This window comes from Neomonachus schauinslandi, chromosome 13, assembly GCF_002201575.2.
Source record: "Neomonachus schauinslandi chromosome 13, ASM220157v2, whole genome shotgun sequence".
NCBI lineage: Eukaryota > Metazoa > Chordata > Mammalia > Carnivora > Phocidae > Neomonachus > Neomonachus schauinslandi.
In genome coordinates, this window is record NC_058415.1 from 79689165 (window position 1) to 79706084 (window position 16920).

At 45.4% G+C, this 16920-nt stretch overlaps 1 protein-coding gene across 1 annotated transcript in view; it reads right to left on the reverse strand.

Annotated features, from left to right (window-relative positions):
* CDK5RAP2 (CDK5 regulatory subunit associated protein 2) overlaps nucleotides 1–16920 on the reverse strand; it is a 177339-nt gene that overhangs the window by 58347 nt on the left and 102072 nt on the right. Inside the window, exons 19-21 of the mRNA XM_044920803.1 lie at nucleotides 11047–11142; nucleotides 9002–9189; nucleotides 3659–4091 (exon numbers count right to left, since the gene is read on the reverse strand). Of these exons, the coding sequence (XP_044776738.1) occupies nucleotides 3659–4091; nucleotides 9002–9189; nucleotides 11047–11142 (717 nt within the window). The remainder of the gene's footprint in view (nucleotides 1–3658; nucleotides 4092–9001; nucleotides 9190–11046; nucleotides 11143–16920) is intronic.

Genomic DNA, 16920 nt, shown 5'->3' on the forward strand with positions numbered 1-16920 from the left:
TTGGGGAGAGGCACCACATCTAGAATATATAAAGAGCTATTACAATTCAACAGTAAAAAACACAAATATTGACTCAATTAAAAGATGGGCAAAGGATCTAAAAGACAATTCTCAAAAGGAGACCTCTATATGGCCAATAAACACATGAAAAGATGCTCAGTGTCATTAGTCATCAGGGAAATGTAAATCAAATCACAATGAAATACTGCCACTCCCAACTCATTAGGACAGCTTATGATCAAAATAATAACAAGTGTCGTCGGCAAGGCTGTGGAGAAACTGGAACCTTCATGCCTCTGGTGAAAATGTAAACTAGGGGCAGCCATTGTATTAAACAGCCCGGGGGTTCTTCAAAAGGTTAAACACAGAGTTCCCATATGACCCTGCAATTCCACTCCTTGGTGTTTACCCAGGAGACGTGAAAAAACACGTCCACGCAAGGACTTGTGCATGAATGTTCATAGTAACGTTATTCATAATAGCTAAAAAGTAGAAACAGCCCAAATGTCCATCGACTGATGAATGGATAAATAAAATGTGCTACATCCATACAATGGACTATCATTTGACAATAAAAAGAAATGAACTGCTGCTATAGACTACAGCAGAAATGCACCTTGAAAACCCTACTACGCTAAGCAGAGGCGGTCACCAAAGATCACACGTTATACGATTGCATTTATATATATAAACATCCAGAATAGGCAAATATACAAAGACAGAAAGTAGATCAGTGGTTGCCTACAGCTAGGACAGATGGGGGAAATGGGAAATGACTGCCAATGGGTCAGGGTTTCTTTTTGGATAATTAAGCATGTTTTAAAACTGATTATGGTAATGGTTCTATAACTCTATGGATATACCAAAAACAAAATAAAACAAACCACTGCACTATATTCTTTAAATGGATAAACTGTATGATATGTGTATTATACCTCAATGAAGCTATTATTCTTTTTAATTTCTTAAGTGGAAGAGAAGGAACCTGAAAAGAAAACAGGAAATACCTGGGACCCTGGGAATGACGAAATCAGCGAGGTCGCTCGAGCAGGAAAAGGGAGGAAGGAGCCCTGCTTGCACACTCTAGGGTGTAAAATACTTTCAAGCACACTGTCCCACAATCCTCCTGTAAGCTCTGCATTTCCAGAGTTCACAGGATAATAGAAGTTACCAGGCCTATTTCTCAGACAAAGAACAGCCAGTCCAATGTCATACAAGAAGGTTAGAGAGCTGGACCTCACAACGGCTCTCCAGCCTCTATTGCTCAGTTAAGGAAAGTGAGACACTCTACCCCAAAATTCCAGGGCAGACAGCAGGTTCATGGCCAAGGACAGTGTGAGGTGGTGAAGGGAACCAGTGACAGTTGGGGGTGGGGGGGATGCCTCATCAAAGAGGACTGCAAAATAACAGTCATTTGCTTGGTCCTCGGTCTCCACCAATCTTTATTCTTGGATCCAAATCTGTGTGTCATATGGCAGGAGAAAAGATATCTGCAAGTGCACAAATGCCAAAGCCAATTTCAGGCTGGAAGACTGCCGTCAGTCAACCTAATGCGGGTTCTAAAATAACACCACACAAAATGCTACCTTATGGACACTGCGCACAGTCCCACCTACCACCTTATTAAAGATGTCATAATGGAACGCCTCACTTGGGGGTGGAAGGGGGACAGGAATGCACACACACCGATCCTGACATGCACCTACACAACCATGCACAAGGCACCAGCAGGCACCTGCCACACATTTCCTCATGTCACCACTGCACCAGCCTCCGGTTCCAGGTCACACTGATCCCACTTGAGCCACTGAGAAAGGTAAGTGGCCAGGCCTGAAGCTATCAAGGTACATCTGTGATAGTATCCCTCACTGAGGGCTCCTCCCTTCCTGAGAAAGGTAGGTTTAGAAAATCCCTGTCTTGGGCACCTGGCTGGTGCAGTCAGTTAAGCATCCAACATCTTGATCTCGGCTCAGGTCTTGATCTCAAGGTCATGGGTTCAAGCCCCACACTGGGCATGGAGCCTACTTAAAAAAAAAAAAAAAAGTATACTCCTGTCTGCCTCTAAAACTGGACTTCGGTCTATATTCCTACTACTCCTCTTAACAGTTGACTCACTCTGGACCATTTTCTGAGCCTTTCAGAGGCTATATTTCTTCATATGTAAAATGTAGGGAATACCTACCTAGCTAATACGCTTGAGAAGATTAAATGTGATGATATAGATACAGAATGTCTAACACGATCCTGGCACAAAGAGCAGATGCTAAAAAAATAAACACAGTGGCCTTCCTTTTGAAGACACAAGCAAGAAGGATAATTCCAAACTAAAAAAAAAAAAAAATTTTTAATATATTTGGGGAAATTAATGAGTTCATTCGATTATGCAATTTTTCTGCACAAAGGAGGCTATCTCCCACACAAACTGGGGGAAAAAAACATCTAGTCTTCCTAATACACAGGTACAAACTAATAGAGCTGGGGCAGATGAGACCATTTCTATTCCAGCCAAACTGCACAAATTCACATCTGGAGTACCGTTAATATAATGGCAGTGTCTTTTTTTTTTTTTTTGTCTTTACTGATATCTTTAGAAAACCCTTTTCTAGAAATTACAGTTTTGGTGCATAATTTAAAACAATCAAAAGCAATTTTGCTAATGATATATCTAACTCCCTTTGGTATGCACAAAAGCAGTAATTTAGTGGTCAGAAAATAAACTTAATTCTCCATTCTGATGCTATGAAGCCGTGTGTACAGCTGATTTCTCAGATACAAAACACCCATCAGAAACGAGAACACCAACAGCCATCACTGGAGCTCTATTAGAAACATGACCTACTTCTCCACCAGAACACTGACATCTCCCTGCTTTGGGGATGGGGATCATCAACTCCAACCCCTCTGCCCACGAGGATTTTAGTAAAAGGTCCAATCAAATACTGCCAAGAGAGTCTGGCTTTCAATAATGTGGCATATTCGATGGTATTTGAGGAGAAGCATAGAGACAGCATCCTGACTGAAGCAAAATGCATCCCCCCACCAAAACCGGACCCTACCACTCTGGGCCAGCAGGAGCTGGGGCTAGCCTGGCAAGGGGTATGGCTGCACCATCAGCCCTGTAACTGCTGGCTAACTGTGGGCATTCAAAATCGGGCTTCCTAATCTCTGACGGGTGTCGCAAGGATAAGAGAATGTAGATGAAGCCACAGAATAGAACCTCTCCGCCAGAGTCTGCACAAGATAAAACCTAGGTTCTTGGCCCTCCTCCTGAAGTCAGGTTATCACAATTTCACTGCAATCTGCAAACGTAAATATCCACCAGTAGGTGAAAATCATACAAATTTTGGCACATTTCCCACAACAGAATCTTACAGAGCTGTTACAAGGCAAGATGTTCCTGATACACAGCATGAAAGAAAAAGCTACACACAGATGTATAAATAGGACTCTAAAAGGAAACTGCATAAATGTCATGATGTACAGACAAATAGGACTGGGCTAGACGAACACATACCTCTAGGTAGAGGCCAGACTAAGTGCAGACAGGGGGAGACACCAGATTTTACACACATCAAAAAAAGCAATAAGAGCAGAGTTGAGTTTTTAAGCCTTTCATTTCTATAAAATAAGAAAACAAATAAATAATAGAAAAGCTTACTTTGTCAGTCCCGTTGGGGACGGAAAGGGCAGTGCCCTGCCTCCCCAGCTCCATGTGCGAGTTCTCCGGCTGACCCTCAGTGTGAAACACGGCATCTGGTGGCTTCTCTTCCCAAGCCTCTCTCTTGCCCTCATTTTGGAATCTGAGCGTGTCATCCTCCGCGGCCACAGTCTGCACGGAGGCATCTTTCAGCTCCAGCTTGGACATTTCACCCATCCTTCCTAGCTGGGCTGTCCGAGGCGACTTCCGTTCATCGTGGGACTTGGACAGTGAATTGACTTGGGTGAAATGTCCGAGTTCACCTCTAAGCTGAATAGTCATTTGCTTAAGGGACTTCTCAGTTTTACCATCAAGGTGTTCCGCAGACACTCCCGGCTCTGTCAAGCACATTCGTTCCAGAAGTAGTTCACGCAGCACTTTCAGAAGGTCTGGCCTGTTTTTCCAAAAGGGAAGGAAGTGGAAGAAGTAGGTTTTCTGCTATAGCCTCATGCCCTACCCGGTTTCCCACGTTTTCTCCACTGACTGGCCCGAAGTCTGTTTAAACTAAGCACACGGACCACCTGCCATGTGCCAGGATCTACCACCAAGGATTTTATCCCATGTCACCTCATGACAACCACACATGGTGGGTACTGCCGTGTCTAACTCATGGATAAGAAGAGGAGAATCGATTTGACACAAGTACACAGCAAGTGAGGCGGCCACGTGCTGTAAGGACGCAGGTTGGGCCTAGAAAGGAGCAAACAGGGTCATCAAGTATCCTTGACAATTACAAGGTCCACCCACCACTGGCCCCATTCCTACATCCAGGGGCGAGTATGGCTTGGGTGGACTGGTCAACCTGATAGACCCATGAGTGACCTGGCCCATCACTGTGCACAGTCAGTGCTCAGTATATAGGTACTGAATGAAGGGATGCTGCAAACTACTCGGAACAGAAATAGTAGTGGCTTTGAAATCACACAAAAATGGCTTCGAATTCTAACTTGGAGATGCCTTGGAAGTAGGGTAAGCCTCCCTCCACAGGACAGCAATGAAGATGAAACAAGAGAGCGTATAGGTAGCAGATACTTTCGGGCCCTGGCCATGTGCCCTAGGCTCCCGCAGACCCCAGCTACAGCTGTTTGCACACTGTGTGGACGGCACCCAGAGGCACAGACAGTCCCACCTACAGCACTCCCTGCCTCTCACCCCTGCCTTGGGGCTTTCCCAGAGCTCCCTGAGGCCCCCAGCCAGGCAGTGGGAGGTGGGGACCAGTTTACACGCCGTGAGAGCACACACAGGAGCCCCTCCCACTCTGCTCTAAACACATGTGAGTGACAGCAAAATACCATAAGGTGCACTACAGGCCTCGAAATCAAGGTAAAATTTATCCAAAGGTCAGAAACAGAGGAGGAGACCCCCAGTCAGGAGAAAGGGGGCATTTGCAGAAAGCACTGGGGGCAGAAATTTAACTCCCACAGTGGAGAAAACCAGGGAAATCTCATGAGCCAGAGGCACCGGCAGCACCCCCACAGGAGGAGGAAGGAGCGCGGGGGACAGAGCAGGGCTGTCCACACCCGCAAACCAAACCTGCACACATGATCCACTAGTACGACAGACAGGCCACAATCCAACGAATCAGAGTTCACACTTAAGAAAATTAAATTAATAAGGCAACCTGAAGATTTTAACAGGAGTATGTGTAAATCACCTAAAAAATAACGGAGAGGGACTCATTTAAGAAAGAAGAAAGAAACTAGGTAACTGAGACAGGAAATTAAGGAAAAAGGGGACCGGAGCAGGCCAGGACAGAGGGAGAGGCCTGCGGAGAGCTGCTGCTGACATCCATGCCGGGCTGAGGTCGAGGCGGTCAGCGGTGACAGGGGACAGAAGGGGCCCGCCTCCGTGCTGCGCACTTTCTCTTCTCTCTGCCATTCCTCCCGCCTGCCTTCGGCCCAGACCAGCCTCTACAGACCGACTCCCTGAGCGCACCCTGACAGTCCCTGCCCCGTATCTCGGCTACCACTACACGTAACAAGTGACGTGAGGCCTGGTTCCACCTTCCCCACAGAGCCCTCCAGGAGCGAGGGGAAGGTCCTACTCCCCTCTGGGTTCCGATCATCTAGCTCTGGGGCAGAGTCAACTCCGTTCAGATCACAGAGCGATCTGAAGCAGGGTAAAAAATAAAAGTTTAAAAAACAAAATTAGAACGTATGGTACATTTTTCACTTCTAATACGGAATCATTTAGACTACACACACCATCTTAAAATTTAGTAAACCCAGACTTTAAAAATATTTCTGGCACTTCAAGCATGTTAAACCAAATTTTCCTTTCCTCTCCTTCCCTTAATATAGATTAAAAATAATGACAATTGCTATTCAGCTAGCCCAGGGAAGACTGTTACTCACCACCAAACAACACACAATAAAACCCGGAAAAAAGACTTTACAAATGGGTACTAAGAGGTGGTGAAAGAGGCCATTAGAATATACCAAAGTGGGAGAGCTGTTAAATAAAACATTTCAAGTGTTATTTTGCTAGAAATCTGAACAGCAGATTCATTAAGCCATTGCCGTGATCAGGACCTTTTTAATGGTTCAGTCGAGGGTCTTGTCAGAGGCCTGAACATTGTTTATATACCCTTCCAGAGGATCTTTGCCACAGAGAGGTATAAGGGGGGAGGAACTGACGTTTGTGAAGCACTTGCCATGTGTCAGGTCCTTTAAATACACCAACGACATTCAGGCCTCGCTGTATGACTAGGAGATGGGGCCAAAGCTAACCCCATTTTACAGTTGAAGAAACAGGCTCATAAAGATTCAAGATCCCCTAGCAAAGCTGCAGAACAAAGACTGGAACCCAGATCTTTCTGACTCCGAAGGATCACTACACTCTCCAGTTTTCCACGGTCACCTTCTGCTGTGATGTTGGGCTTCTAATTGTCTCCACTGACACTTAAATATTTATTGAGCACCTGCCATCTGCCACGTAAGGCAGTGGGCATGCATGGTGCAAGGGAATCATGGGGCTCATATTTCATTGAGAAGACAGATGTTCATGCAAACATTGATAACGAAATAAAACAATGTACAGCAATGATAAGTACTATGAATTAAGGGAGGGAGGAAGTCCTGAAACCATGTGCAGAAGCAGGATTTCCCATTAGTGGTCTGCAAAGGCCTCTCTACAGAGCTGATGTCTACCTGAGACACCACCAGTCACATACACACCTAGGAAAAGAGCATTCCAGGTAGAGCGAACGGCTAGTGCAAAGGCCTTGAGGTGAGAACCAGCCTAGATGTCTGGGGAGCAGAGTAGAGCTCAGCGAACAGGAGGGGTAGGTGATAAGGACAGAGAAAGAGGCAGGCGCCAGGTCAAGAAGCTCTGATCTTACTATAAGAGCAATGGAAATCTGCTGGAAGGTTTTAAGCATGGAACGGATCTGATCTGACCTAAGTTTTATTAAAAAGATCACTATGGCTGCCCTATGGAGAATGGACAGTAGAGAAGGCTGTGTTGCTGGTGTCCACGCAAGAGATGGTGGTGGCTGGGACCAAGAGGGATTTCCTAAGCAGAAGACTAGTGTTTCGCTGATGAATCAAATCCTGGTTTACCCCAAGGAGTCTTTGTAAAAGACTCCTCCAGAAAGTTCTCCAGTGGCTCTAGCATTTACTAGCTAAGGGAATGTCAAGTCCCCAAATGTCAGCTCCCACTTTTATAAAAAGGAAATCACCAGGAGCAGCATGCAGAAAGCCGGTGTGAGGGTAAGATGAGACTGGGCACGCGATGCCCCGTGTGTGCGCCAGGAGGGGGTGCAGACCACGGCCAGGCCTCCGGGAGGACCCGCGGACTCATGACTCCACTGTCATGGGCTTTGGCAGTGCACCGTTCAGCTGTACAGAGAACAAAATCAGGGCTGCAGATTTAGGCTGGTGTGAGAAAACCTTTTCTAACACTACAACTGGCCAACCAGGTCCAGAAGCCTATGGAACAGATACCTCCAGGGCACAGGGAACTGAACCAGAGACGTCACAAGCTTGCCCGGCAGGCAGAAAATGCTTTCTTAAAAAACATAACTAGGTCTACATTTTTAAAAATCAAGAGATTTAGAATAGTTTGGGGGCTTCCACTGAAAGACTGGAAGGCTGGGAGCCACAAAGGTCAGCTGGGGCTGAGAAGCTCCTGCCCACCGGCAGGGGGCACACGTGCCCCGGCTGGCCCCATGCCCACCGCAGCCCACCAGACTTGCCCCCGCTCATGTCACCCCTGCGCAGTCCGAGGCGGTCCTCAGACAGAGAGCTGCATCTTCGAACTCTGATGGAACATTCGGGACCCTGACATTGAGAAAACCCTCCCTCTCTCAAGGGCTGACTATGGTCACCTAACTGCTTGTGATAATTAACCAGAACCGCCACTAGACAGGTGCCCCAAGAGGACCCGTGCTAGAAAAATGTTGGACAGATGCCAGGGATTGGGGAAGGGTCAGCCTGCCTGAGCTCACAAAAACAGAACACTCCAATCCTTTTTTTAGCTAAAGAATGTCTGTGAGGCTTAGTCCACCAACGATGTAAGAAATAGTAGGGTTCCTGGCTCTTGCCAAGAGTCATGGGCAGGAGTTAGCGGCTCCATTTCTCTACCTACACTGGAGGAGAACTGGACAGTTTTATTGAACACACACCACCCGCCTGCCATTTTCCTTAAATGGTGCACTTTCTTACTCCTCACGGCACCCGAGGAAGTGGTCGGAGAGACTGGGGCCCTGAGAGAGAAAGGCACGGCTCCTTCTGGCTCCAAAGCCCAAGCAGCTGTTACAATGGTCTGGAAAGAATGTGCAAGGGGGACAATCTCCTCCCGAAGGGTTAATGTTAAAAATACAAATGTACTGAATGTTTCTCCTTTTTCGTTTTAAGGCAAACACCCTGAAGTATTCCCTCACAAAAGACGACTCCCAGCAGATACAATGAGAAGAGAACTGAAGTTCAAGCTCAACATAAAACAGTGAGTTACGACTACAATGGCAGTTTTTAAGCTGTTGCAGGAACTGGAAGAGACTCCAGTAGGGCTGATTCCTCTCACTGACAGGCAGACAGCCCTTCCCAGGGCTCCCAGGACCAATTTCAGAGGAAAGCTTTCTTTCTCTCTTTATAATGGGCTTGTACGAGGCTCTGCTGAAGTCCCCTCCCAGCCACTAGCGCAGCCTAATTACTTAATTGCATGACTGTCAAGATTCCTTCCAAGACATTTCAGGGGCTTGCTCAGCTAAATTACACAGCACCGCCATCTAAATCCATTTAGCAAAATGAGTTTGTTCTCCCCTCAAACTAGAGAGAAAAAGCAACACCGGGGCCCCATGTCTACCTGGTTTCCAGTAACAATGTGGCCTTCTCGTTGAGAAAAGGGGCAAGCATGTTCAGGAGCTCGCCTTCTTCTAGGCTCTGGTCTCCGGGGCAGCCAGGTTTGTGGGTTCCATCGTAGTCTAGAATACTGGAATCTGTGTGCTTCAAGTATCCGTTTTTGCAGCCCCCTTTGGAATAATCCTCCATGACCTGCAAATCAGAGTATTTGGTCAAAATATGGACCTTGGAAGAGAGGAAGGGCGTACGTGAAGGAGAGGGAAAGGACAGAGACCAAGTGGGAATGAGCAGTGCACGCAAGCCAGAGGGAAAAGGCAAGCGGGACAGGGCAGACAGCGGGCTCTGGCTCACAGGTCCACACATGTGCCTTGTCACTGGGCGGGCAGATGCTCCTGCAAGAGCACCGGGAGGTTCACACCACTTCTCCTCAACCCTCACTTCCCTCATCCACAAAATGGGGAGAGTAATGTCACCTCCCAGGGTGACCATGAGAATCCAATGAGATGACTGACTCACCTAAGTTCCTGGCACAGTGTCCCGCCCACCACGGGCACACCCCCCCACCCCGGCCCACTCCTTGTGAGTTAAGAAGGGTACGGAGCCCACACTATGAACGATGCTTCGGACGTCTATTATTTATCTACCTCTTACGATGTGTCCTCCCCGTCATATATCAGAAAGGCGCCTTACTCTTTACACAGACATCCTAATTAACATGACTTTGATTCGTCTCATTAGGAAAGTAGAGAGTTCCTAATTCCCAGGGAGATGTTATTTACGGATCCAATTTCTGGGGTCACTGAGGGCCCCAGAGGAGTGGTACCAAGGATGCATCTAGTTAAAGCTTGTACTGGGCATGTCTTGAGGTGCTGCTATTAGCATTCTTTCCCCCTCTTTCCGAAGCTGTAAATTTCTTCTACCAGTCTATAAATAACTCCCCTTGACTGCATTACTGCTGGTGATATACACACTAGCCATCACACCCCTCTCTCACACTTGTAAAATGATTAAGATTTTTAAATGGAAGACAAGACCCACACAAATTAGCTGTTATTTATAGGGTCTTGTTTGCCACCAATCTAGTTATTAAATCCATCTAAATAAGTAACCTCCAAAAAAGGAAAAGTCTGGACTATCATAATACAAAGAGAGAGCATTTACTGAGCATTTGGTACATATCTTTCTATTTAAGTATCACAAAAACTCCAGCAAGGACGGATTATCGTCACTGATGGAAAAACTCAGGCTTAGGGGTTAAGCAAGGGTTAACTGAGGTCACAAAGATAAAGACCAAGACTCAAAATCAGATCTAATTTGAAAGCCCCCACTTTGAATTGCTTTGCTTTCCGAAACCACCTACATTTTAATGATCTTGCATTCATGACCTCAAGAACTTAAACACCTTGAAGGTTACGAATGCCAAATCTGCAGCTTCCTCTGTCCCACCGCATCCCAATCTTTGGGTTCTTTCAACCTCGGAGAATGTTTGTCCCAAATGCCCGGTATCCATGTGACTGGAGGAACGTTCTCTGAAGGAGTCAAATTCTCAACAATGCCCACATGACACTAAGCTGGGTTCCAGGTCGGACTCTGGAGAGGGCCCCTGAGAAGTGTGTCCTTATACTGCAGTCAAATGATCCAGGACTGCACATCAGTCCAGAGACACAGGCTCATGTCCCAACTCGGTCAGACTTACCCTGTGCCCTGGAGAAATCCCCTCCCCTCAGAGGTCTCAGTTTCCAACGCATAAAACGAATGGGTGGGGTTAGATCTCTAAAGATCTGACCAAGTCCAACATCTAGTGCCTGTTTCTCTCTTACCCTGTTTTCATTGGCAACTCCACGTCTTGCTGTTTCTCGACTGGCTCTACCACCTCGTTTGTAACTCCTGAGAAGGAAGAGACCTAGCGTCTCTATCTCCCCTGACACTGAGTAGGCGCTCGAGACGGGCAGAATGAACAGAAGAGCCAGCGGATTCATTCCAACCTGGAAGACTGGCTTGGGCACAGAGAGGGGAGGATGGAATTGGAGTTGACTGCCACGTTCCTACCTTGTCACTCTGCTCCAAATGCTGGTCACTCGGGAAATTATTCTCATCATCTTCTCCAGTTCTGGTCGTGTCCTCGTCCTCCTTGCTAGCCAGAAGCTACACGGAGCATGGAATGGTGTGAAAATGCAACCCAAAAAAGTGCTCAGCATGAATATGTATGAGTAAGTCACTGATGTCTTTTTTTTTTAAATGCAAAACAAAAAACAAACCAAAAAGGAGGCAGAAACGAATGCCAAAGCCAATGAAATAAAAATTAACCAAAGTTAGCGATGCTAGTTCTAGCAAATCACACACAGCTGCCTAGGATCAGGCATAACTGAAAGACAAAGTCCCCAAGAAATACCGGAAGCCACTTCCCCTGCCCTCACAGGGCCTTCCCTGAGCTGCTGTAAATTGATATGCTGTCTCTTGTGCGGCTGCCATTCCTGCCATGGCTAAATTCACTTACAGATTATATAAAAGTAACAAGATTTTGGAAAAAAGCTATTGATGGAATTGAAAATATCAAATAGCAAGAAGGCAGTAAATGAAATTTATGCTGTGCCCAATTTATGCATCACTTCTCCTATTTAGCACAGGACATAAACCTCTTTTTGGACTGTCACACATCTGAGATGGACAGTCCCAGCCACGCTGTCATCTTGCTGACAAAAAGTCCTCATCACTAATGAGTATCGAGCTTGCCTAACAATAACTTTATGCTCTGGAAATGAAGAACAGTTTTCTATAAAGACCACATAAGTCCTTAATGCTTTAAAGAAGTGCAAATCCCAAAGTTTCTGCATTGTGAGAATGGCCAGCACATGTTCTCAAGAGGGCCAGATCGCCGCTGGCTGGAAGGGCGAAAATTCTAGTCCTGGGGCACCTGGATTAAACCAAATAAAAATGGAGAGGAGGGGTGGCCACACCCAGGGAGGTCATCAGTCAAAACCTCACCTCACCGATGAAACTGTAAGCTCTGCACTAAAATGCCAAAACCACAAACAGTGCTGAGTCACTGGCTGGCCATGTGGTACATACAAGATTCCTAAGGCTGTCTCTACAGTTTTACTTATGAATTCCTACATTTAGTCCACACTTTTCCCAGACCAACTTACATTTTTCTGATCTTCCCTTTATAGGAAATCCTTATTTTGGAAGAAAGCAAACAAAACAAAGCAAACTGACTTCATGAAGTCATTTTATAGAAAACTTTCCAGGACCAGAACACATTCAACCTAACCATATCCAAATCTGCCATCAGGATCAAACAGGACAGATGATCTTACAAATCAGAGCTTCCCAAAAGATTGAGCATTAAATAGGCTAGCGAAGGTGTGAACATACTTACTAAGGCATAAAAGTTTCTACATATGGATGAGGAGCTTCTCTCCCTCTCTTGGCGTCTTCCCTCATCATTAAAACATTCTCAAGTGATAAAGACCAACTAGGACTATCAAACTTGGTGGGAATACAAAAGGTTAGTTAGACTACTGTGGAAAAAGTACTGGCAATATCTTCTAAAATGAATAACCCTACAGCCCAGGAATTCCACTCCTAGGTATTCATCAAGAAAAATGAAAACAGATGTTCCCATAAAGATCTGTATGTGAATGTTCATATCAACTTTTATCATAATATCCAAAACCCGAAACAATCCAAATGTACATCAACAACAAAATGAATAAACAAGTTTTAATATATTTACACAATGGAATACTACTTAGCAATAAAAAGGAACAGGTTGTTGGCTCACATAACATGGATGAATCTCAAAAACAGTATGCTGAGTGAAAGAAGCTTTACACAAAAGAGAGTCTACACGATGATTCCGTTTATGTGAAAGTCTAGTGCAGGTAAAACTAACACATGGGTGGACAAAAGAAGAAAAATGGCTGGGGGTAGCAGCGAGAATCAATGAGAAGGGACACGAGGGGTCTTGAGGAGGTGTGGGTTAGAAAGGAACATACATTTGTAAAACTTAGTGAATACAGACTTAAGATTTCTATATTTCAATGTATGTAAACTTAACCTTAAAAGAAAAAATAACCATAAACTTACACTGAAGTTAAAATATACGTGTGGAAGTTATTTCAGAGGAAGGAAGTGTACTGGTATTTGTAATTTACATTAAAATTTATCAAAAAGAGGGGCGCCTGGGTGGCTCAGTCGTTAAGCGTCTGCCTTCGGCTCAGGTCATGATCCCAGGGTCCTGGGATCGAGCCCCGCATCGGGCTCCCTGCTCCGTGGGAAGCCTGCTTCTCCCTCTCCCATTCCCCTGCTTGTATTCCCTCTCTCGCTGTGTCTCTCTCTGTCAAATAAATAAATAAAAAATCTTTAAAAAAAAAAAAAAAAAAATTTATCAAAAAGATAAGATGGAGTGACGACAGATAAGTGGGGCATGTTAACAGGAGAATCTAGGTGGTGAGTATGTGGGTATTCACTGTCAGGTTCTTCTCTTTGCTGTGTTTAAATTTCTTTAGGATAGGGGCGCCTGGGTGGCTCAGTCGTTAAGCGTCTGCCTTCAGCTCAGGTCATGATCCCAGGGTCCTGGGATCGAGCCCCGCATCGGGCCCCCTGCTCCGCGGGAAGCCTGCTTCTCCCTCTCCCACTCCCCCTGCTTGTGTTCCCTCTCTCGCTGTGTCTCTCTCTGTCAAATAAATAAATAAAATCTTTAAAAAAAAAAAAATCTCTTTAGGATAAAATGCTGGGGGAAAGTCTCTCCCACCTTTTAAAAAACAAAACAACAACAGTCTCTCTCTGATTCTCCAACAGCTCTGGTCACTGAGCATTCTCTGCCTCTCTCCAAGCTTCTTGAAACAATTGTCTACCCCCACCTCCTGCAGTGTGGCTTTTGTTGCCAACACTCTAGAAATTGCACGTGAAAGGTCCCCAGTGATCTTCTAATACAGGAGACAGAACACCCATGGGCTTAGCGAAGAGGCACAGAGAAGCTCCTCCCTGGGCCTGTGGATAAAGGAAGGGCCCCCATAAGTTAAGCTAAGCAAAACATTGTTCACTCACACCATTCCAAGTTGAAATATCAAAAGTCATTCTTCGTTTCCAGAGCCACCACCACACCACTGCCCAATACAGTGAAATAAAGATTAACTTTCGTTTCTCTTTACCTCTGCTGACTTGGTCAAAATGAAAAGTAAACTCAATTTCCAGCAATGGCCAAGAAATTAAATGTGGACATAGAGAAATGTCCCTCACTCCACATGTGAATGACTCAGTGGCAACCTCTTGGCCATTTTCTCCTGTCTTCTGAGAGTCCTTGGCCCTCGTAGACACCCCCTCCCGAAAACGTCGCTCCATAACGACTGCACTCTCCTGCTTCCACCCCGGCCTCCTGGGCTGTTCTTCCTTGATCTGCTTTGCTGGTTCCCCTTCCTACTCCAGGAAGAATTTCCCTCGACCTCAAAAGAGAAGGCCGGGCCCCTGTCCTCATGTTCACTTAGCACTCTGCATTCTTCCTCCACAGCCCCCACCCCCCCAACACACACACACACACACACACACACACACACACACACACACTCGGTGGCAAGTACCCTCTGCCTCTCTGCATTCCATACTGGAGAGGGCAGTTCTAAGATCAAGGCCTGGTGCGCACTAAAACACTGCTGAAAGACCAAACGGATGAATCAAGAGTCTTTCAAAATGAGAGCTGAGACCAAAAGGTTTTCAGCATTATCGCTGCTCTCGCTACTCCAGGGCGTTCCTCAGAGCAACAGAAGCTTATGAGAGATGCAGACGCTCGGGCCCCACGCCAGGCTCACGGAACTGGAATCTTCATTTTAACAAGATGCCCAGGCAAGTCACACGCATGTTAAACTTTAGAAGCACTGCCCCGTGGTGTCATGGAAACAACACTGAACAGAGTCCGAAGAAGGCTCTAGTCCCAACTCTGCCACTAACTTACCAAAAAAATTAAATTAATTGTTTTACTGAGTGCTTACTACGTGCCAGGCACTGTGCCAAGGGCTCTTTATAAATCATGTAAAATTCCTAACTTATGAAGTCAAACTCTTAGAAACCTCCTCCTTTTAATGAAATTCAATCTGCTTCTGACAAATTAAATTTTATTCTGCTACTAATAGCAGAATTTAACAAGCATCTCCTCCTTCTGAGTACCATGTCTGTCCTCTAGAGTCACACAACGTCTAGTTCTTATTCAACACGGCAGCCCTTCAAATACCTACGTTCAATTCAATTATGCCCCTCAATCCCTGTCTTCCCTCCATGCCAAAAAAAAAAAAAAAACTTGTTTTCTAGCTATTTCTAAAACTGATGACATAAGTAAATAGTAAGAGAGACTAGCTCTTTCTGCACACTCACACATGCATCCCCTTAACGGGGATAGTTTCACACATCACAGGGTTTGTGGTTTGCAAGGCTCACCCCTCTGACTGCAGGCTGTTCCAATCACTCCTGTACATCAATTCTCAACCACATTTTATAATTAATAACCAGTAAGTAAACATAAAGAAAGAGGAGCAAACTGATTAGAGATTATTTTAATGCCCTTTAAAAACCAAAGGACACCTGTCCTCAGTCTTTTGTTTGTCTGGTTGGTTTTGAAGTGAATTGCCCACATGCAGGAGTAAGCACTGTCTACATCAGCTGGAGGGAACCCATTCCAGGCAACCATTTTGAGGACAAACCTGACAAACTACATCAAGGGCCTCCTACTATTTATACCCTTCGTCAAATTGAAAGTTGCAAGGGGAGGCTACATGAAAATAAATTATGCCTATTTTATAGCTGTCTCTATCGCTATCTGTAATTTTGACCTAGCAATTACATATCTGGGAGTACAGTCTAAGGAAAAAAAAAAAAAAACACGCTAAACCCACAAAAAAGATTTGTGTCCGAAGACACTCATCAGGTAATTTAAAATAGTAAATCGCTGGTAACAATCTACATACCCAACAATAATGAGGCGGGTAGTTAAATTTCAGTGCCTTCGTAAGATAAATCATAAGATAAAATAAGATGCTATAACATAACAGCAATTGGAAAAAAACAGGAAACAAAACCGTATATGCATTGTGGGCCTGCACGTGTTCATATACACAGAGAAGGAAGGATTCCAAAATGTTAATTAACTGTGCGTGTTTTAAAGTGACAGGATTGGGGTAATTTCTTTTCTCTATTTTAACCCAATGCTGTGGGCTAATTAAATATTGGAGAAAAATACTGAATTTTGAAAACACAAAATAGATTTGCTTCCCCCCCCCTTCTCTGATTTTATAGGCTCTCGGGAGCAGGAACGGTGCCCAGCCCCCACTCTGCAAGTCCTGCTGCTCAGAAAAGGCTGTGGAAAGCCTGGGCATTTCCCGGCCTCATCGAAGGAGAACCACACGCACACCCAGGGCACAGCAGCCTCCCCTCTTCGCCATCCCACCCTCGCCCAAGCGACCTCTCCTCCCTCAGCTCGAGATCACTGTGGGAACAGCTTCCTTCCCACTCGGATCTTCAGACCTTCCCACCCCATTCCGGGGGAAGAAGGGAAACGGCTACACAGGACAAGGCTATTCACAGGGAGCATCAAGTTGAAGTGCAATCTGACAAATGATTCAAATCGGAATCGGCTGGTATTAAGATCTCAGAGTGGGAAGAGGAAAAAGCCTCTGTTCTCCAAAGGACATAATGGGACATTTAACAGATTTTTTTCAAAGGGCAAATGAACAAACAAACTCGCCATTTACGACTCAAATGAAGTAGGTGAAGAATGAGCTGCTTATTAAAAATGCTGCCTTGGAGAAAACAAACCAAGAGACTTGTTTCTCCCTAAATGGACTCCAGATATTCTTAGTTTCCAAAATTATCTGGAGCCCGGGAGGCCGAGATCAATAACATTCCCTCTCTCAAAGACAGCAGATGGCCAGA